Source organism: Cyphellophora attinorum (genome assembly GCF_001299255.1).
Source record: "Cyphellophora attinorum strain CBS 131958 chromosome Unknown Contig11, whole genome shotgun sequence".
Lineage (NCBI taxonomy): Eukaryota > Fungi > Ascomycota > Eurotiomycetes > Chaetothyriales > Cyphellophoraceae > Cyphellophora > Cyphellophora attinorum.
Genome location: NW_017253239.1, coordinates 809,415 through 830,535, shown reverse-complemented (window position 1 = coordinate 830,535; position 21,121 = coordinate 809,415). Strand labels below are relative to the sequence as shown.

The following is a 21,121-nucleotide window of genomic DNA, read 5'->3' as shown; positions in this document are numbered from 1 at the left end:
GTGTATCCTAAGATCTAAGTAAGCTGATGCATTGGAAAGAGAAGTACGTATCTATATACCTGGGCCTGGCAGCGAGCTAGAAGAGGCATCGCTATTCGCATTATGGCAGTATCAACGTCTTGAGCTTGTTTTTGTGTCACTCTACGTTCGTCGTTCCCTTGTACAGATTTATGTATACATGGCGGGCAGGGCTAATCTACCCAAAAAGTAGCTTCCTAGCTCGCCCATCTTTGACACGCTCGCGGACGAATGTGGTGCGGTTCAAAGCATCTTCCCAGAGATATGTCGGTTTCGGTGCTCTGGATGATGTTGCATTGCCCTTCTCCTTCTTGGTCCTGTCTATCGGCGTGTTGTCTTTCGTCGTCACGGCGCCCTCCTGCTTGTTATCTGCTCCGCGTTCCCCATCATGGTCTGCTTCAGAGAGCGTTGGCAGCGAAGGCTGATCCGGCATCGGCCTCTGCGACGCGAGTGGAGTGTGGCGGAGGAGGTACGCGTACTGGCGGCGGATCCAGCGCTTGCTGCGGGCGGTGGCGATGTGGGGAGTGCGGTCCGCGCCACGACGGGTGGAATCACTGATGTATGTACGGTTCAGTGGGGCGAGGAAGTCGATCTTCCTCGGTCGTTTGGACTGGTCATCGGTGATGTTTCCCCCTGCAGATGTCGCTGCTTCATCCGAGTTGTCGTCGAGGGTCTGATGTAGTGCACATTTGCGCCTCACCGGCCATCTCAAAGCCATCTCGCCTGTCGCGACGGCTCTGACGTAGTGCCAGTCCTCCGACGGCAGCGGCGGCAACAGGATGGAGGCCTCGCGGGCATACCATTTGCTGGTGTGCCTAGCGACTTGGTTCGCTGGGATCGGTCTGCCCCAGATAGTTACTTCAGGCATAGCTGCTGGGCCTTTGTGTCGGAGTGGGGGTGCATGGCGCAGAACGAAGCGCTCATGCTGGGACTGCGATTTGGCGAGGGCTGTAAAGGCTGGAGAGGGGTTGAATGCATCCGGGAGTGGTACTGGTGTGGCACCATCGTCACCGAGCTCCTGCTTCGCGATCGGAGGGCGGAGGATGTCCTCCATCAACTCATACCTGCGTGGTCCCTTGCGGCCATAGACTAGATCCAGAGTTTGGCGGAACTTCTCGACCGAGCCATTGTTGGCTTTGGTCAGCAGGGTTGCGAATTTGCGAGCGCGAGAGAGGAGGGCGGTCTCTCGGCTGCGGCGGTCGAGATCGCACATGCGCTTGAGGCCGGTTTTGAGGTTGTGTTTGGCATCGTGGAAGGATGAGACGGCGTAGTTTGTGAGCCAGAGGCGGGCTCTGGGGTCCGGGTGGTAGGTGGCTTGGCGAAGGATGGAGCGGTAGATATGAATGGGATTGAAGTGGAAGAGGGTTTTCATGGCCTGAAGATCATTTTGCGCGCTCCAGGATGGTCTCACGTCCGTCAAGGAGATGAAAAGCTCACGAAAGGGGTGGTTGAGATGGCTGTGCTAGTGTCTTGAGGGAACAGAATCTTTCGCTGGACTTGAACGCCGAGTCCCGAGGTCGTCGCCAAGACGGCGTCGGGGTGGGGTACCGGGGTGACGCGCACTTCCGTGGTCTAATCTCGCGACGTGTCACTTTGGCGTTGCGCGTGAAGTGACTCGACTTTTGCCAGAAAACGACCAGAATTGACGAGAAACCGTTCAGAATTGACCGTCCCTTCCATACTGCGCGAGTCTCATCTGCCCACGGCCACAACACCAGCATTGCTGAGCTCGCGCTACTCGGTCCATTCCCAATCCATCCAGACCGTGGATATCATCGACCCCTGCCGGCGCCGTCACACATATTATATTGGCCGTGCGCACCGAGCTTATCCTTTGCAGGTCCACATAGTAGCGACAAAGACATTGAAGAACTTGTATGAGCAGTCTATAATAGCAAGCTTCCACCATACAGCAACAACGAACAGTGATGCATCAAGAGAGGCAGTAAGATAGCACCTTCATATACCACCAGCAAAGACAGCTGCGCTTCAACATGGCCGCCGCTCCCGCTGGAGTGTATGCCACCCACCTCCGAATTTCCCTCAGCATGGCCACTCAGCATCAATGAGTGGCTCGTTCACCCACCAAGCTATGCCGTCATTCGACGGTCAGTCTGTTGGCACACCTGTTCAACCTACTCCGCCTTCCCAAAGACCGACGTCGCAGCACCAGCAGATGGGCTACAATAATGTCAATGGGAACCAGATGAATGGCATGATGCCCCCACAGCACTACCCGCAGTTCAACGAGCCGCATTCGGCATACGCGCCCACGCCGCCTCAGCAGGCGCCCCATGTTCAGACGCCGTCTTCGTTCTACCTTGATGGAGTGAAACGTCAGATCTACACAGTAAGTTCATATTCGTCACAGCTTCCTCGCTTTTGCTGACCATGCGGCAGGCTGTGTATTCGAATGTATCTGTCCTAGAAATGGAAGTCAATGGAGTCGCCGTCATGCGCCGAAGAAACGATTCCTGGCTCAATGCCACCCAGATCCTCAAAGTCGCTGGTGTCGAGAAAGGAAAGCGCACAAAAGTCCTCGAGAAAGAGATCCTAAGCGGCGAGCACGAGAAGGTTCAAGGTGGCTATGGCAAATATCAAGGGACGTGGATAAATTACAATCGAGGCAGGGAATTCTGCCGTCAGTTCGGTGTTGAACAGCTACTCCTCCCTCTGCTGGAATTCGATATGACCACTCTGGGTACTCCGGGGCTAGAAACGCCGACCAAAGAGCAAGCACTTGCCGCACAACGACGACGGATGTACAGCAACGACCCCAACATGAGCCAGTCTGGGACCTACTTCAAGAACATGTCAAACACAGCAGCGACAGCTATCCAGGCGCTCAACCGCACTCGAATGGACTCTCCAAACCACATGGAGGGGCGAAGATCTGCAGGTCCGCGAAGACCATCACAATATGGTCCAGATGGAGGGTTTCAGAACAGCCAGCAGAGTCTTAACAGCATGGCTTCACAAGGGAGCTTCGATGGCGGTGTCATGAGTCAAGGTGCCAGTTTCGCCGACTTTCCAAATACTGACGCTCAAGAACCGCCACGAAAGAGGATGAGGCCATCGCCACAAAATTCATTCATGGCTGGGTTCGACGGCAATCTTGATCTTCCTATGCACGACGGTACACCGACCGAGCCGAATCAGTCGTTCTTCTCCCAGCAGAGTCAATCATACATGCTTCCTCGGCCCTTCACATATGCCCTAGAAGCACTGCCACAACCGAGAGGACCGCCTGAAGAGCAGAAACAGGAATGGCTCATGGCATTGTTCATGGAGGCGTCGAAAACAGAATTTGATGACGACGCTGCATTTCTGAAATTGAGCGGCGATGAGTTCGAGATGCCAATCGATGCGAAGGGAAATACTGCACTACATTGGGCTGCTACACTGGCTCGGATACCGCTGGTTAAGAAGCTTCTCGAGCGAGGTGTGAATATGCGGAGAGGCAACAGCGGAGGTGAGACTGCTCTCATTGCCGCATGTCAGGCTCGCAACCACATGGATGAGCATACTTTCCCTCAGCTGCTCGAGCTGCTAGGTCCGAGTATAGAAGTACGAGACCTTCGAGGGCGGACTTTGTTACATCACATTGCAGTGTCGTCGGCAATGAAAGGGCGAGCTGCGGTTGGGCGTTACTACCTCGAGTCATTGCTGGAGTATACTGTCCGACAAGGTAGCGGCAGTCACAGCGGTGTCAATGGAAACTCGGACAGCGAGCCAATGACTTTGGCGAGGTTCATGAATGAGATTGTGAACGCACAAGACAAGTCTGGCGATACTGCCCTGAACCTCGCAGCACGCACGAGTACAAAGACGATCATCGATCAGCTGATCGAAGTCGGAGCTGATCCGCATATTCCCAACCGCGGCAATCTTGCACCGGTGGACTTTGGCGTCGGATCAAGCGCTAATGGCGTCGCACACCACAGCAACTTCAATGCGTTCGATGTGGCCATTGCAGAGAACGAGTCGTCGCAGAAGTCATTCGAGGAGGCGGAGGAAAACTTCGTGACTTGTAAGTACCACCAGCACAGGTGTCATACACATGCTAACCATGCCATGCAGCGATCCGACAGATGCTATCAAAGTCTAACGCCGACTTCCAAGCCGAAATGAAAGAGAAGCAAGAATCGCTCGACAAAACCCACGCCGCTCTTAGAGAATCTAGTGCATCTCTGAAAGAGGAAAAGGCGCGACTCGAGCGGTTACGCGCGAGAGCACGTGAGCAAGAAGAGCTCGAGCAGAAAATCAAGAACCACCGACGCGTACAAGCCAGCTTACAGAAAGACGTCTCGCCGACAAGTCCCCTCGGAACTGCACCCGTCCAGATCGGCGAAGCTGACAAAGGCCTCGACCTGGACGGCCGACTACAACACATCGACCAAGTCTTCCCCGGCGGCGCCCACGATCCCAGCATACCGCTGAGCCAAGACCAAGTCAATTTTGTTGCTGGACTGGAGCGGGCGCCTGTGTTGGCTGGCCGCGTCAATGCTTACCGCGAGCACAATGCCAAGCTTGAGCAGCAGGCACGAGAACTACGCGCGAGAAGCAGTGAGCTGGAGGAGAAGTATAGGAAGATTATTGTGCTTTGTACCGGAGCGAATGAGAGTCAGGTGGACGAGTTGCTCGATAATTTGGTGCAGGCTGTGATCAGTGAGCAGAAGGAGATGGGTGATGGGAATGAGCTGTCAAGAGTGCGCAATTTCTTGCGTCTCGTGCAGAATAACCAGGAGTAGCAGCAGCGATGAATGCTCGATATCTTGGAAGCATTGTCTGCGACTTGGCAAGCAGACCGCGAGTCCTGTAGCAACAATGCTGTGCGACACGAGAAGTTTGTCTGGACACCTCCACATGGGATGATCACAGTGTCTAGAACATGTACAAAGAAACATCTTCGTTGATACGAATAATGAACCACGGTCACATCGGAGCTCAATAGGATTGTTCTCGGACGTTTGACGGGCTCGAATACTCACGCGTGGGATTTCCCATCGGGACTGTCCGCTCCATACTCGAGCAACCAGTGGAAGGTTTGTAGTATTTGTAGAACACGGTGGGCGAGTCGCTGTGGTGGACTCTTGGCTTTTCGCGATGAAACACCTGAAGTTTGGTAAGCGCCCCTGGCACCAATCCGCTCTGGGAAAGGAAGGAGATCCTTCTTTACCCCTGCTTCCTATCTCGCCGCATTCTTGCATGTGGCTCGATGTGGTCGCGAACCTCGCTGGCTCGGTAAGACTCGCATGATGGAGCTCATGAGACTCTACTGTGTCGCATCATGCTCTTTTCTCTTCTCTAGATGCCTCACCCACCTGCACGTTTGACCTTTTCCTCACACCACCTTGCTCTCTCCTCCCCTGACCCAACCATCAAGCATCTCGCCTAATACGAGCATTACCATCCCTAATAATCAGCAGAGCCAGTCTGCCAAACCCCATAACCGTGAACTACGCCACCCAGTCTCTACGAACACACGACGTGAGCTGTTTCGCACCCACCAGCAGAAACGAGCATCTCGTCTCGTCAATTGGACCAGGCAGGCATCGTATCCTACTTACCTTGTCTACGCCTCTCGCTCCTCTCTTTTCGTTCCTGTTGCTTCGCCCAGGCTGCGCCTGTACCTCACCACTCACTACCCGTCGCTCTTTCAGTAATCGGCCACGCTGGTCGGCGGCTTACACACGCACAATAACGAGACATACACTCCACCAAAGTCCCAGAAGACAAACGACACGTCCCTAACGACTACGAGAAACGCCTTCCCATCGCGCCCGCCATGCGGGTCGCGAGCTTTGCCATGGCGGCATGCCTCCTGCTGTCCGATATCACGACAGCAACCTCGAACGTGGTGCGCATGCTAGGAGTTGACGGAGGACTGATCGGCCTACAACGAGATCTAGAGCATCAAGTGCGGCATTTGGAAGACCACATGGAGCGGCGGCAAAGCAATACCGCGACCGTACAATCCACAACAATCTCCATGGCCGAGATGAACAGCACAATCGCGCGTGCGTGCCTAGACGTGCTAGACGACATCACCGTCATCACCAACGACGCCGGCCTCTCAGCCTGCTACAACATCATGTCCATGGACCGCTCCTCCAAAACGTTCGTCGCGGATCTACGCCTCTACATCGCCGCCTCCCCCAAAGGCGCCTTCACTCAGGTCCAACCCAACAACCTCATGATCGGCGTAACCTACCCACCGTCAACAAAATTCACAACCCTGAATACTACCGCACCCGCCAAAACCAAAAGACAGGCCGTGCAAGCCAACAACATGACCGAAATCCAACAATACACCTTCATGGGCGAAATCGACACCAACATCGACCTCGAAAAACTCACCGAAGCACAAATCATGTCCCTCATGGTCCCCGCCATCACCATCAACGCCGTCTCCCAGGACGGCCGCACACCACTCTCTACTCCCCTCGCCATCACCGACACCGCTTTCTTCGTCGTGGGCGATTTTCTGGGCGGGTTTACGGCCGACACAGCCAGCCCGCAGTTCCAAAAGGCGGCGATCGAGCAGAGTAGTGTGTTTGTGCTACCCGGAACGACGTTTGGGATCTTTCCGGTGGGACTGATTGTGACGGGGAGTTGGCTGGCGATTTTCGTGGCGGCGTATGGGTTTGGGACGTGGAAGAGGTATCAGCATAGGGAGTTTTATCGGAAGAGGATGCATGTTACGTCTGGTGGGGCGCTGAAGGGGTATGATAGTGGGAGGACGGGGAGGAAGATCTAGGGTGTGAGTGAGAAGTTGATAGGTCTCAGTGTGCAATGAGGCCTCGTCGAGAGATCGCGGTCGAGTGCGCTGGGTGCCGGCATTGGGAGGCCGGCAGGTACGATCTGACGCGCGAGGTCATTTTCGGTGGACATTCATGCCATGTCAGCGGGTTGTATCTTGCTCATCATGTCATCATGGCAGCCATCTTCCACCATTTCAATGCTGTACTTTGAGCGAGGTAATAACGACTAGAAGAACCAACTGTCTTACAACGAGCATCAGTTCCATCTCTCTGCAGAGTAGAGCCGTTCAACCCACAGTCGTCCTTCTGATACCCGAAGAAGCTCGCCTCATCAAGCAGCAGCAAATGCTAGTTCGGTGTGGCAAGTAGAGTGGTGGTTAGGGTCGCCATGCTGAAGAGAAGAAACGCCGAAGCATGTTGAGGGCATGACGCTTACTTATACCACTTCAACTCAGTGAAGACAGGGCTAAACATGGAGCGAAGACTTCAGTGACTCGGCCAGAAACATTCACTGTTGGTCGCGTGATATACGGTTAATGACATCCTCCAGAGACGCTCACCCCATCAAGTAGCAGAAATGCGAAGTTGACATGGCAAGTGCGGCCCAGGGTCATCGTCGCGGCCCTTGTGGAGAAGAAAGAAAGAAGACGATGCAGGCAACACGGGTACTTATACCTCTTCAACGTAGTGAAGATCGAGGGGAAGTCAGAGTGACTCGGCTGGCAAGCATTCATTGTTGGTCGCGTAGGTCATGGTCAACGGCCAGTGAATGCATCACAGCCGGGTCAGTGATGGCTTAACATTCACCTTGACATTGACGACCTTGTAGAGGTATAAGTACTCGTCTCGTCCCCGGCTTTCTTCACCCTTCCTTCCCACCACAGATTTGACAAGCGCCTGGCTACTTGCCAGATCAAGGCAGCTTCCACTGCTGCTTGATCGGGCGAGCCTCTTTGGCCGACGTCCTTGCATCATCCATGATCGGAAACGTTGCCAGTCTTCAATCGCGGCACAGACTTGGACGTGAAATATCTGATCGTTCAGCACGCGGCTCAATGTCAAATCTATCGAGCAAACGAAAGATGTGCAGACTCACGAACTGGTGATCGCCGTCAACAACCAAGCTCACAAACGTGCCACTAGTCCTCGTCGAGCATAGAGTGCCAAGCCAAAGCCACGAGCAAGCATTTGCGGGGTTTTTGATTGCCTTCATTCTTTCCACGGTTAGCCGCCTAGACCCTGATGAAATATTTCGAGAACTTTTGTGCATGTCTTGTGCCGTTGACAGCATTATGAATAGAGGCAAAAGGTTGTACAGCGTCGTCGTTGCCTGATAGATCTCGCGGTCAGCTTCTGTATCTAACTGCTGCGATTTGTTGGACTGCTGAGGTGATTGTGGTGGTGACAATCAGTTACGGCTAAGTCCGAGCATTTATATTGAGGCGAACACTGCTACGAGTTGTGACGACTGCATCTACCTTGCCTCGGACGCATCACATGGGGAAGATGCGCGACCACATGGGCAGAAGTTCTGAGACCGCAACCTACCCTAATCTTTCAACATAATAACACCTCGACCATCTGAAGGTCACCATCGGAGCTCGACCAAACTTCACCAAAATGGATCTGCTCTTCCCATATCCCAAAATGGGCAACTCCTGGCTAGAGATCCTCCACGACCCTCTCACACGAAAGCTGCTGGGCTTTGACGCCGTTCACGCCGAAAAGGGCCCCTTCCTCGCCGGCGTCAGCTCTCGTCTGAAGTTCTTACTAAGCGATACCTCGAAGCATCTATCCTTCCTGAAGATCGGCTACACCGCACTCGAAGCATTCCTGCAAGCGAATTGCACCGGCCCACCGCTTCCCTTCGATCCAGAGGAGAGCATTTTCCCCGAAGCATATCGCGGTGACGACGTGCCCAACATTAGGCAGGAAATGCTCAAGAACTTGGCAGTCGATGGGAATGCCGTGTACCACCTTACACCACATGTCGAATTGTTCTGGCTGGCGAAGCTCATCATGTCCAACCCCACTCTCGCAGAGCCAGGTTTCAACGGACGGAGAGCACGGTTCAGAGTCAATCACTGGCATCAGAAGCTATTAGGCGAGAAGTCAGAGTGGTTGAAAGATCATATCTACGCTGATGCGGAAGTGCTGGAGTCGCAGTTGTACTCTCGGTTGAATTTTGGAGGCGCTGCGGCAGAAGAGCACTTTGTCGAGTTTCTGATTGAAAGAGCGCAGGTTCGGATACTGTACGGTGATGATGCGCGAGCTCGTGAAGATTTAGCTCGAGCTGCGCAGACGAGGAATTTCCAGTTCGCCTTGACCGGCGCGCTGGGAAAGCGGACTAAGTTTCAGAGGAATGACTTGAGTCAATTGGTTGTGCTGGCAAAGAGCCGCGACCACGAACCCGAATCGTATGCTAGCCGCAAGTCAAGTCGTGCAGATCCATCAACGTCAAGACGGAGCAGTAAGGTAGATGTTGCCAGATCACCACCAGCCAGTCCTTCAGTACCGCCCGATCCGGCGACGATGGCTTTGAGACCACTGCCACCAACTTCTGCGCCAACTTCACCTGTCCACGAGCACAAAGTGTCGCCCTTGGCAGCTGCGCCAGTGCAGCCGGAGAACATATTGTTGAATGACGACACGCTACTTGAGCAGATCAAATTCAAGGAGCAATCAAATGTCAAGCCAGAGATGACTCAAGTGTCAGAAGAGTCCAAGCTGCCAACTCGGTTAGCAGAATTGGACCCGTCAAGCCAGCCGATGCTGTTCCCAATGGACAGCATTATTCTACTCGCCACGGCGTCCAGTATATCGAACACATCCCCTGACGATGGCTTGACTCGTGAGGAGACCCTGCCATATGCTACGAGAGTGCTTGAAGGCGGCTCATCGAACTGGCAAGTGTATACTCAAGCTCTCCTCGTACGCTCCAGGATCGAAGGGTACAAGTCAAGGACGGTCGAGCGTGGTCTTCTGCAATTGCAAGCGCTCGTCGATCAAGTCATCGCCGAGACAACGCAAGTCAAAGACAAGCCATCAGCGGAAGCCAACACTGACTCATCTGCACCGGCCACCTTTCTTCCGAAAGCCAGAGATTCCGAATCCGCGTCAGTTGCTGAGCGTCTGATGTACATACACCAGTTGTCATCACCGCTTCGATGGGAGCTCGAGGCTGAGTTAGCACAACGATGGACAAGTATGGGGGGTCTGAAATCAGCACTGGAAATATATGAACGTCTACAGATGCAGGCCGAAGTGGCATTGTGCCTAGCTGCAACTGACAGAGAGAAGGAGGCAGAAGATTTGATCCGAGGACTAGTCTTCGCTGAACCATCCGCGCCTGCTGGCGAGGAGAAGATCTTGCGTACTTCTCCCACAGACACGCCGCGACTCCTATGCATCCTCGGCGACATCACAAGCAACCCTCTGTACTACCAAACCGCCTGGACACACTCCCGCAACACCTACGCTCGCGCTCAACGCTCACTGGGCAAACACTACATGCGCGCCCGCGACTACTCAGCCGCAGCCAACGCCTATTCACTAGCCCTAACCCGTGGAAAACTCGACCACTCAACCTGGTTCTCCCTCGGCTGCGCCCAAATCGAGCTCCTCGACTTCGAATCAGCAGTCAACTCCTTTCAGCGCTGTGTCGCCCTCGACGATCGAGACGCAGAATCTTGGTCGAATCTCGCGATCAGCCTCCTGCGCCTGCCTGAACCAGACCAAGCAGAGCAGGATGACAGCGATCCAGCAGCGACCCCACGCGCCGACTCATCCTCAATCCCCCATCCACCGCCACGAGATGACGACCCAGAGAGTTTCGCTGGTCCACCAAACCCTCACCGGAACAAACAGATGGCGCTGTCGGCGTTGCGCAAGGCGGCGACGCTGAAGCGGGATGATGCGCGGATCTGGGATAATTACCTGACTGTCGCGGCTAGTATTCCGCCTAGTGGCGGGACGCCGTGGGCCGAGATCATACAGGCGATGCAGCGTGTCATTGAGCTGAGGGGCAAGAAGGAAGGCGAAGCCGCTGTTGATGTCAAGATCTTCAGCGTGCTGGTTCAGTATATCACTGCAGAGTTCACCTACCGATATCGGGCACCAGCAACGGCGGCAGTACCGTGGCCGAAGAATTATTGCCAGAAGAAGCATCCTCCAACAACAACGCACCAGCAGAAGAGGTCGGCCCACCCGACTCCTCACAATCCACAACACCCACCCCTCAAACCACCACAACGGCAGCATCTCTGTCCTTCCTCCCCCGCGCCCTCCTAACCCTCTCCGACGTCCACATCTCCCCACTCGTCACAACCTCTCCCAAACTATACTACCTCCTCGCGACCCTCGCCCTTTGGCGCCACCGCCCCTCCGAAGCCCTGTCCCTGCACGAAAAGGCCTGGCGCGCTGTCACGAGCCGACCGGATGCTTATACGAGCGAGGCGGGATTCGGACGGGTCGTGACAGCAACGGAGGTGCTGGTTGCGGCGTATGAGGATTTGGGAGGTAGGGAGAGTGAACGTCTGGGCGGGGGTGCTGGTGAAGGGCGGAAGGTAGAGGAGAAATGGCGGTTCAAAGCGCGGACGGCGGTGAGGGGGGTGTTAGGGAAGGGGAGGGAGGTTGGCGAAGGAACTGAAGCTTACGAGCGACTGAAACAGCTCGGTGAGAGCGAGAAGTTGAAGGGGTGACCATCATGGCGAGGCGAGCAGATGTATGACTGAGTCGAAGAGGCAATTTCTGGATGGCGAAATCCTGTAGTGATCCGGCAACGGCGCCGTGTACAGTTGTACGAAAGGCCAGGAAAAGTTCACACTATCTCGCTCTGGTCCGTGCTCCGCTCAGGTTTGTTCAAGCGTCTCCCGCACCCTTCGGCGCAACCACCCGCAAAAGCTTTCATACAGCACTGCGTCGAATCCGAAGAGCCAGTCCGCGATGATAGCCGCCTCTTGCGGATAATCCGCACCTTCCGTTGTGGTAGAGGTCGTGGGAACGACGGCGATGCGGAAGACTAGCTCTGGGTGTTTGTTGTTGCCGCTGAAGATGCTGCTGCCATTTGCATCTCCATCGCCCATCTCCACGTCTGCGTCTGCTGCACCCGTTCTACGCTGCTGCCGTAAGAGCTTCTCTCGATCACGTGCCCTCCGCGCCTTCCGACTCCAGCAGTCGCCATGCATGCACACCCCGATACCGCTTGTTGAGGCGACGTTCCAACGCCAGGACAGTCCAGACTTTCTCGTAATCTTGCTCGAGGATGCTCCGTCGTATTCGTCATCCTCGTTATCAGAGTCTTCGTCATCGTCGTCAAGGTCCTCGACGACCTCATCCACCAGTCCTCCAAGCAGTTCCACAAAACCCATGGACGCCGCAGCTCTCTTGTCCCCTGACACTGTATAGCTTTTGGGGAGTTTGACGGTCCATGCAGTGCGCGTGCTTGGCGGCCAAAGCCTCCTCTCTAGGCCATGCACAGTAAAGCTCACCGCTTCATTGCCGATGTCCGTCTGCCCTGCAACGGGAGGTTGTGCATATCGCCACCCCTCCCAGCTCCACCCAACAGCCCAGCGCTTCGTTTTGCTGCCTTGCCGGAACTCTGCGACGACGTAGTTCAGCGCCTTGCCCTTGACGTTGTTCTTCTGCTTCTGCTTTCCATCTCCTTCAATGACGCCCGCGCTCAGTTCTCGTAAAATCTCAACAACAGCACTGACAGACGACAGCTTCCCCAATGTGCTCGTCCACCACTGCACCCTCACCCTCCTACCTCCCCTCCTCTGACGATGAAGCAGCGAACTCTCCTCAACAAGCCGTCTCACAAATCCAACCTCCCCCCCATCAGCATACACCATCTCCACGGCCGCACCCGTGCAAGCCGAATTCGGCGGGCGCTTCTTCAGTGCCGCGGAGGTAAGCATTTCTTGCTGCGAGACGTAGAAAGGCGGATTCGTCATCGTGAAGTCGATCTTAATGGGGAAGTCACTCTCGCTCTGGGGTCCAGTCAGGCGGAGGAGCTGGTGGTAGGGGAAGAGGTACTGCCTCTGAGCGCTGCTGCTGGTATTCTCATCGTCCTCCGGAGCATCACCTTCGTCTGAATTACCGGCGATAGGAGGCTGCGTTTCAATAACGGTGCATCGTGCTGCCAGCCCGTTTGTCCTCACGTTGTCACGTGCACACGCCAAACTTTCTGAATCAAGCTCTGTCGCCAGCATCCGCCAGTTCCCGTGCTGGCGGAGTGCGAGCAGTGGATAGATTGCGGAGGCGCCTGTGCCGATGTCGACACCTCTGATATCGTCCTCGTCCTCGTCAACCTCCTCAGCTGACGTGGTGTTGCCGTTGGAAGTGTTGAGGTACTGCGTGGCGGTAAGCGGGCGCGAGGCAGCGAGCAGTCGCTCAAGAAAGAGGATATAGTTGAAGCGATTTGGGATAGGCGGGCACAGACGGTCGGGTGGGAGGTGGAGGTCCAATGCGTGGTTCGTGAGGGCCAGGGCGAGCGTGAGCTGCTTCACGCTCTCCGGATCCGCGAAATCAACCTGCCCGTTCTTCTTCAAGACCTTCGCGAAACCTTCATGCTTGCGTGCTAGCGCTCGGAAATCGATCTCGCCTGGCTGCGTCCGTGACATTGAGGATCCATCTGTAGACACGTTTGCGTCATCATCGTCGTCATCGTCACCGGCTCCATGTACCCTGCTACCGCCGTTGCTGTAGAAGTTTGGAGGGAGAGGGTGGACCAGGGAGCCATCTGCGTTGAGCTCGGGTAGTGTGAATGTGCTGGTTGAAGGTGATGGTGATGCTGCAGGTTGTGCTGTGTGGCGGCTCGATATAGATGCCATCGATACTTTTGCTGGGGGTCGCGACGGCGTTGTGGCCAATGTCGACCCTGTTGTGGCCTTCCTTCTCGAGGCTGTCGATAGCTCAATTCGCGAAGGCGCCATCTTCTCGTGTAGCGGCCCCAGCCACTCTGACCTGACCCTTCACGTCGTCGTTCGCTCCATTAAAGCCAACAAATCGTCACACTACCATCTCTGAAACGTTGACGGCTCTGCTGTGTTCTCACTGCACTAAGATCGCGCCAAGGCTCCGACTTCTGGATGAGCGGTGTCCAGTCTGTCGATGTGCACGTTGCAAGCGGGACAGAAATTCCCAGTGGAAAAGTGAGTCCGAGCAAGAGAGCTTCGGGTCTCAGCTCGGGCAATTCGTAGTGGCTGTGAGGACAGGTGTTGGTGAATTGAGAACAGAAATCAAGCCCAACCTGCGATTGAGGTTCAGGGACAAGTCTTGGCACGCTTTCGCGATCACTCCTGCAATCATTGCCAAAACTTGGACGGCGCACACAATGACCCATTAAGACAAGACTTCAATGGCGTACCATGAAGGCCACACGCAGCTCGAAGGCGAAGCATGATTATGACAGTGGCTTATTCGTAATCTAGGTCTATTCTAATCCGTAACGCAATGCGCGAAGTCGTGTCGTCGTTGTCCCTGCCCATGAAAGCACATACACGGCTCCCAGACGGACCATAGCCTCCATCTTCTGCTTCTTCACCGCAAGTCTGATATCCTTAGACCGCTCCACCACTCATCCCAGCAGCATAAGCAATATACCACGCCCGACTCGCCCCACTATCGATCCATCCACCATCAAACGTCGCTTGCGTAAAGAACTTGTACGAGTCGATCGGATTGATGATCGCCAGATTCGACATCAGCAGTCCCCTCCAACCGCCACTAACATTCTTCGCCGGGTTGAACGAGCTATCACTAAAGTACGCGTCCCATTCTTCCTTGACGAATTTCGTTGAGCGAGTGTATGGCGAGAATGGCATCTGCGGGATCATTTGGATACCCTGGACGTACTCTGGGTTCGTGCCAAAGTAGGTGACATGATCAGCCTTGTTCTCGAACAGGATGCCGGTTACCTTGTTGGCGATGAAATTGGCGGGCTGATTGGCATTGGATGAGTCCATGAGGAAGTAGTTACGCAGAGCACGCGACAGGATGGCCAGCATCAAGTTGCCGCGAGACTCCATAGACTTGTCACCGACGGTCTTGCCCCACATCTTGACTGCATATGCGTACATCGCGTCCTCGGAGGTCGACTCTTCGTCCTTGCCGTCACCAGACTCAAACAAGCCTTTAGCCCAGGAATGGCCATCGTACATGCTGAATGATCGGAAGACTGGGAAGTACTGGTCTTGGGAGCTGGGATTTGAGGTGTCCCGAACCAACGCATTGACCCAGTCTTTGTTTGCAGGTATCCATGAAGGATCGAGATACCCGATGACAGCGGCAGCGTGGATGAAGTAGCCCTGATGGAAGTGGTGGTCGTTATAGTACGAATTCCCATAATCAACATTAGGATCGCCTGTCACGTAGCTTCCTGATGACACTATTCCTTTCCAGTCAAGATCGTAGAACAGGGGATATGGCTGTCTATTTTGGACCCATACGTTGAATGCGGCCTTGAGTTTGACGAGAAGAGCATTTGCGAGGTCTTGTTGGCCAGTCAAATCATGCATAGTGTAGCAGAGAGTGGCGAACTTGCTCATTGCTTTTCCACTCCAGTACATGCTGTCCAGATTGGTCTGCTGCATTACATCCTGCGAAGCTTCCAGAGCAGCAATCGGCTGGATCTTAGCAATCGCACTTGCAGAAAGCTTCTTGAACGTCGCCGGAGCTGGCCGCCACGGAGCGAAGCCCATGGTCTCTGGCAGGACCTCCTGCATCGACCAATAGTCTGCAGAGACGGCTGTAGCAGTGCCTTTCGTGACTGTGTTGAGTTGTAGTGCTGTGACTGCCTTCCTACTCGCAGCAACGAACGACTGGATGTGATGAGGCAAAGCAAACATGAGACATGGTGCGCTCGCAGCGAAAGGACCACTCTTGTCCCACGACAGCGTGTATGTGCCGACCCTATTCTTAGCAAAGCCGCTGATATGCCCAGCCGCAGGATATGCTCCTGTCGAGTTGTCGTATAGAGCCTCGAACTTCTGGTCGGGCACTTTCGCCACTTGTATCATGCCGGACCAGTTGTCAACACCCTGCATAAGAGTGCTCGAGATCAATTGGAAGTTTGGATCAATGCCCGAGTCGGAGATAGCATAGAGCACCCAGACTTTGCCGTCTTCGAGCGTCAGAAGATACTTGTAGACGCCTTGCTTGGGTGATGGCCTAGCCGCAACGCTGCGGAAAAAGACACTGCTTTGAATCCATGGTTTCAGGTTGGTGAAGATGGCTGTGACGAAAGCTGAGCCTTGTGCCATAGGAAACACAATCTCGTTACTTGACCCTTCAAATGGCAGCAGGTGTGCTCTACCAGTCATGAATTGGAGGTCACTTGACTTGAGTACGGTCTGTTGTTTGAGCTCTTTTGCGGAGATGATAAGCGACTGTATGCCGAGCGGATTGATGTAGAAGGAGACAGGCTGGCCGGGAATCTGTGCATTCTGAGGGCCATATGCTCGTTGCTGGGCCTCGATGTGCGAGATGGCCATGCCATAGCTCATCGCATTGCCAGTCCCTTTGCTCCATGTCAGAGTATAGGGTGTCATGAACGCTGGGAAGCCTTGACTGCCTAGGAAGAGATTCGCATAGAACTTGTTGGTCTGGATGGGGCCAGTCATGCCAACAATGCCAAGTCGTGGAACAGGATGTCCAGCCCGCCGACCGATATTCGCAGGTGGCTCACCAATATTGATCGGTGCAAACATATCCTGTCCAGATGTGGCGCAAGCCATTGGAGCGCCACACCTAAAGGCTGAGCTTGCTGATGGAAGATTAAGGGACGTCGGATCAACGGTGACGATTTGAGTCGTGATAGTTGACGTGTTCGTGACCAGAGCGGACAAGGTAGTCTCGACTAGTACCGAGCCAGTCGTCGTTATCGCCGTTGTACCCACAGTTGAGGTCGTCAAGATCGTCCCATTTGACTCGTACGTCGACTCAACAACAGTCACCTGCGTGATGACAGCGGTGGTCTCCACAGGGACAGTGACGACCGTCTGAGTAGTGATGACAGTCTCATACGTGGTCAGCGGAAGCGTGACTGTCTGCGTCTGATACTCAGGAATCGTCGTTACGACAACTTGGCCATCGGTGTTGGTCGGTTGCAGAGTTGGGCTTGCTACCGTCGAAACATTGGTAACGGGCGGGATTGGCGGGTGGCCCTCTGTCTGCAACGAGGTGTTGATCGAACCACTCGTATCAGGTACACTGCCTGTCGCATTGGTTGTCGTCGGTGTCTGAGTGTCGGACAGATCGGTCGAGACGATGGTGTGTAGACTCAGGGACGGATCAACGATAGTGACTGCCGAAGTATATAATGAGTCTGTGGTTGTTCCTTGGGCGGAGACATCTGCAAATTGGCCAGGTGCCGCTGTTAGTTCTGAACCTGTCTTATTGGTACTATTGTCGGCTTCGCAAGGTGTAGGGGCAAGATAGTCAAGCCACTGACGAAGTTGTAGTAACGGAACTGCGCCAGCGAGAAGTGCCTGTGTAATAGTCAGCAAGAGTGTCAGGCGTAATGAATGCATGCCGAGCAAGCGGCTGTGAAATGGGGACGAGCTCGGCACGCCTCAAGCAGTGTGCCAGAGAATTCACGACGATGGAAGGGGATATATGTTGAGGTTCTGCAGGGAGGAGTTCGAGGGGAGGTTTGCTGCTGCAGATCTGATAATCTTGCAACCGCTGGACGACTGGTGTGCTATTCTATGCCAGGGAGAGTGGTTCATCGACGTTCTTTGTCCTTGCGGGTGGGGCGGTCGGGAAATAACAGATTGCTCGTTCGAGCAGCGCACATACCAGAGCAGAGCGAGTAGGGTCCAACGGCGACATGCGGCTACCGCCAAGGAGTCGAGGAATGTGAACAGCTAAGTTTGTAACAATAGGAATGCAACAAGGGGATTGTACGGGAAAGGTTTATAGGATTTGAGAGATCATGTAGAGGAGATGGTGTCGACGAGGCGTGTCGAACGTTTCTCAGATTTGCTTGCAGACATCGTGGTTGCTGTAGTGGGCAAGAGCGTGTCAGCAGGAGCACCTACCTCAGGACGTACCAAAGAGTCGCTCTTGTCGCAAGGAAGGACTCCCAGGCGCCAACACAATACTGGCAAGCACACAACTTCTCGTAGCCGGATGCGCTGTGGCCGGTTTCGTTCAATTTGATGCCGACGTATTGCAACGAAGACTGGAGACCAAAGAGTGTGTCGTGTCGTAATCTGCAAATTGTCTTTTTGGCCGGGGTGGAGCTCTATATCGGATCAGAACGGGTATGGTGTTTGCATTGATCCTTGACGGAGATTGACTACGACACGGCGGACCGAATACCTGAGTGATCGCGGAATACGCCTTCTATCAATGAGGTTGCTATTTGCTACACCATCGGCTTAGCCATCGGCTTAATCACACCCTGCTTAACCAGCACCCTAGGCTTAGTAGCGTCTTGGAACGTGCTCTTAGTCGTCCACTCTGGCCCCAATGGCAGCCGCATCGCTCTCTCATACTGCGACCTCGACTCGTACGGATGCGGCAGCTCAGTAGCCATGTACCTGCCATTCTTCTTGATGCGCTTCTCGTTGATTATGACCTTCTCGAGCTTAGCATCCTTTCGAGCTTCGGGAGCGACACCTTTGATTTTTGTGACGAAGCGTTCTTTGTTTTTCTGTTGAGCTTTCTTGCCGATGCCCACCCCGCCCCAGCTGCCCCAGCCAGGCAGACTGTTGTCGATGGTCTGGTCACCTTCTTCGACGATGAGCTGCTGCTTCTCCTTTGCGAAGTCTTGTGCGACGTCGCTTGGGCCGGCGAACACGGTGTCTCGGACATCGTCTTCGTCGTTTGCGTCGTCTCCAAAGATGTCCGGACCGTCATCATCAGAAGCATCGTCCAAATAGCCATTATTTCGCTGTGCCGTGGACAGTGAGGTAGTCATATGCTGAGTTGAAGTGTTCCGTTGCTTTTTGCTCTCCTGCACTTCAGACTTGGACAACATACGTCCAGAACTGCTCTGATTAGATGTGCTCGCGGCTGATGCCGCATTCGTGGCAGTCTTTCGCAGGTCTGCGGTAGTTGTCTCATCATTTGTGAAGCCATCTAGCTGATCTTCGTCGTCGGACATCAATTCCTCGAATTCTGCGAGGTGAGCCCTCTTGCTCGGCGCCGGACGCTTGCTTGTACTGGCAGAGCTAGCAGATGCTCCGAATCTTTGTCGACCGCCGTCAATCTCTGCATCATCATCAGAATCGTTTGCAATACCTTCGTCGCCGTCACCCAATTCTCTTCGGATAGCTTGCAGCTGCGCGTCATTTGCAGCCTTTCGCCCAGCCTCCGCTTTCTTCATGAATGCCATGTTGGCCAACTTTGAGCTTCCGACCTCAGGCTCGGCCGCTTGAGCGTCCACAAGTCGATTCTGGATATCCTCATCTGCCTCATCAGAGCTGTACGCATCTGACGCCGAGTCTGAGTCATCAGAATCATCGCCTGCCTTCCCTTCGATTCGCTTCCGCAGCTCATTGTCCCGATGAGACATGTCAGCGATACCAACGCGTGCATCGTTGTCCCAGACAGTCTTTCCAGCAGCTTTAGCAGCTCGGGCCCATTTGCTCTCACGATGTCTAGCACCCATGCGCTCTTCAGCACGCTGCCTATCGTTCTTTTCTTTCTCATCATCAGAATTTAGCAGACCATTGACTGCAAGCTGCGCTCTCTTCTCTAAAGCTGCCCTATCACGCTCCTTACGATGAACGCGACGGTACGCCTTGCTCTTGATCTTCTTGATCCTCTTTGCACGTATCTCCTCCCTGAACATCAGATCTCTCGCCATCCGCAGTCTCGCCCGTCGAGCCTGTACCTCTTCCGGCGACAGCTTCTGCTCAGCGAGCTCCTCGTACTCTTGCTCCTCCTTATCCGCCGAAACACCCGGATCGATTCCACTCTCCTCCATGATGTCCCTGATCTTAGACTCCAACCCACTCATTGGCTTCGAGCTACCGACTGGCATGAATCGATCGTTGCGAGATCCGGCTTCGGAGGGATCGACAAGAGGAAATGAAATGTGCTCGGCTCGACGATTCTGTTTGACGGTGTCAACCCACTTGTCGAGTTCCTTTTTGCTCTCTCCGTACGCAGCAACACGGTCCAACTTGTCTTGCTGTCTCTTTGCTAGTGGTGGCGCTAGGCGACCAGGTACTCCGCCTTTGTAGACCTCGGGACCCTTGATCTCGCTGTTCTGTAGGACCTTGAGTGACTGGCGCTGTTGAGGATCTTTGACGTATTGTAGCAGGTCAGCGGCGGAGATCTTAGCAGTCTGGTGTGGCGCCTCATCCTTGCCCTTCTGCGTGTTGGTCTTGCGAGAGAGGTTCTCGACGAAATTCTGCAGGCGGGCGTGGTCGCCGTCCTCGACATCGGAGGCGAAGAGGTCAGACGGATCGGTGGCAGCATCTGACTCGTCGCTGTCATCATCAGAGCCCTCGTCCGAGCTCTCGTCAGCTTCTTCGCTGCCATCCTCTGACTGTTCATCACTGCTGCCCTCCTCACCAAATACAGGCCCATCAACAGTCTTCCGTTTCCGTTTCGTACTTGGAACATCTTGCGGGTCCGCTTCCTCGACACTGTCCTGATCCCAAGCAGCAGCCAGATCAATACCTTCGTCTCCAAAATCATCCGCAATATCGCCAATGGTATCTGGATCATCAAACTCTTCCTCTTCCTCTTCCTCCACCCCGTCCTCCGCCGCCTTCCGCTTCGGTCTTCTTTTCGTCTGCTTTCCTTGTGTACTCCCTCGAAACGAGAAATCGGCAAACCGATCCTCATCACTCTCCCCAAAAGCATCCTCACTGTCAATGTCACTATCCTCGTCCTCCTCATCTACACCTACATGCCACCTCTCGCCTTCCGGATCCGACCCACTATCACTTTCTCGCTCATCCTGCTGTGAGATCTTCCGGCGCTTAGACGACCGCTCGTCTGCATCTTGTCTTGTGTTCGCATCGTCATCGTCCTCATAGGACTCTCCCAAGCGGTGCTGGCGGATTTTGTACGTATCGGGATTTTGTTCTTCGGCGATTTGGAGCGCATTGAGGCCTCTGCCTTTGGTTGGTTTCCGTTTCGGTGGTCGTGCAGGCGCCGTCTGACCGACTGGGCGGCCGTGTGCTTGACGAGGCATGCTGTTCTGCTGGCAGCTTTGCTGCTCGGTGCTACATAGAGAAGTGACCAAGTACTTGATCATTTTCATAAATGCGGTGCAACTTTTTAGTGGGGCTACCGGACATAGATTTCTCCATCACCAACCCGAAAGTACCTCCGACACATGAGCTCGCATCAACTCAACTCATACAGCAGCATCG

At 54.4% G+C, this 21,121-nt stretch overlaps 6 protein-coding genes across 6 annotated transcripts; 3 read left to right on the top strand and 3 right to left on the bottom strand.

Annotated features, from left to right (window-relative positions):
- Positions 1–196: 196 nt before the first annotated feature.
- On the bottom strand, positions 197–1,390 carry AB675_10852 (uncharacterized protein; the record flags this gene model as incomplete). The annotated part of the gene is made up of 1 exon (XM_018139652.1): positions 197–1,390. One exon carries the CDS (start codon positions 1,388–1,390, stop codon positions 197–199), a length of 1,194 nt encoding a protein of 397 aa, XP_018000639.1.
- Positions 1,391–2,083: 693 nt separating this feature from the next.
- Positions 2,084–4,769, top strand: AB675_10851 (Start control protein cdc10; the record flags this gene model as incomplete). Its single annotated transcript, XM_018139651.1, has 3 exons — positions 2,084–2,368; positions 2,419–4,048; positions 4,099–4,769. The coding sequence occupies 3 exons, from the start codon at positions 2,084–2,086 to the stop codon at positions 4,767–4,769; spliced, it is 2,586 nt and encodes an 861-aa protein (XP_018000876.1).
- Positions 4,770–5,827: 1,058 nt separating this feature from the next.
- AB675_10850 (uncharacterized protein) lies at positions 5,828–6,778 on the top strand (the record flags this gene model as incomplete). Its single annotated transcript, XM_018139650.1, has 1 exon — positions 5,828–6,778. One exon carries the CDS (start codon positions 5,828–5,830, stop codon positions 6,776–6,778), a length of 951 nt encoding a protein of 316 aa, XP_018000734.1.
- A 1,624-nt stretch (positions 6,779–8,402) lies between these two features.
- On the top strand, positions 8,403–11,482 carry AB675_10849 (TPR repeat-containing protein C19B12.01; the record flags this gene model as incomplete). Its single annotated transcript, XM_018139648.1, has 2 exons — positions 8,403–10,861; positions 10,903–11,482. The coding sequence occupies 2 exons, from the start codon at positions 8,403–8,405 to the stop codon at positions 11,480–11,482; spliced, it is 3,039 nt and encodes a 1,012-aa protein (XP_018000655.1).
- A 150-nt stretch (positions 11,483–11,632) lies between these two features.
- On the bottom strand, positions 11,633–13,717 carry AB675_10848 (putative methyltransferase-like protein C27D7.08c; the record flags this gene model as incomplete). Its single annotated transcript, XM_018139647.1, has 2 exons — positions 11,633–11,899; positions 12,272–13,717. 2 exons carry the CDS (start codon positions 13,715–13,717, stop codon positions 11,633–11,635), a joined length of 1,713 nt encoding a protein of 570 aa, XP_018000795.1.
- A 627-nt stretch (positions 13,718–14,344) lies between these two features.
- On the bottom strand, positions 14,345–20,940 carry AB675_10847 (putative endo-1,3(4)-beta-glucanase 2; the record flags this gene model as incomplete). Its single annotated transcript, XM_018139646.1, has 2 exons — positions 14,345–17,272; positions 18,160–20,940. The coding sequence occupies 2 exons, from the start codon at positions 20,938–20,940 to the stop codon at positions 14,345–14,347; spliced, it is 5,709 nt and encodes a 1,902-aa protein (XP_018000615.1).
- Positions 20,941–21,121: the final 181 nt, after the last annotated feature.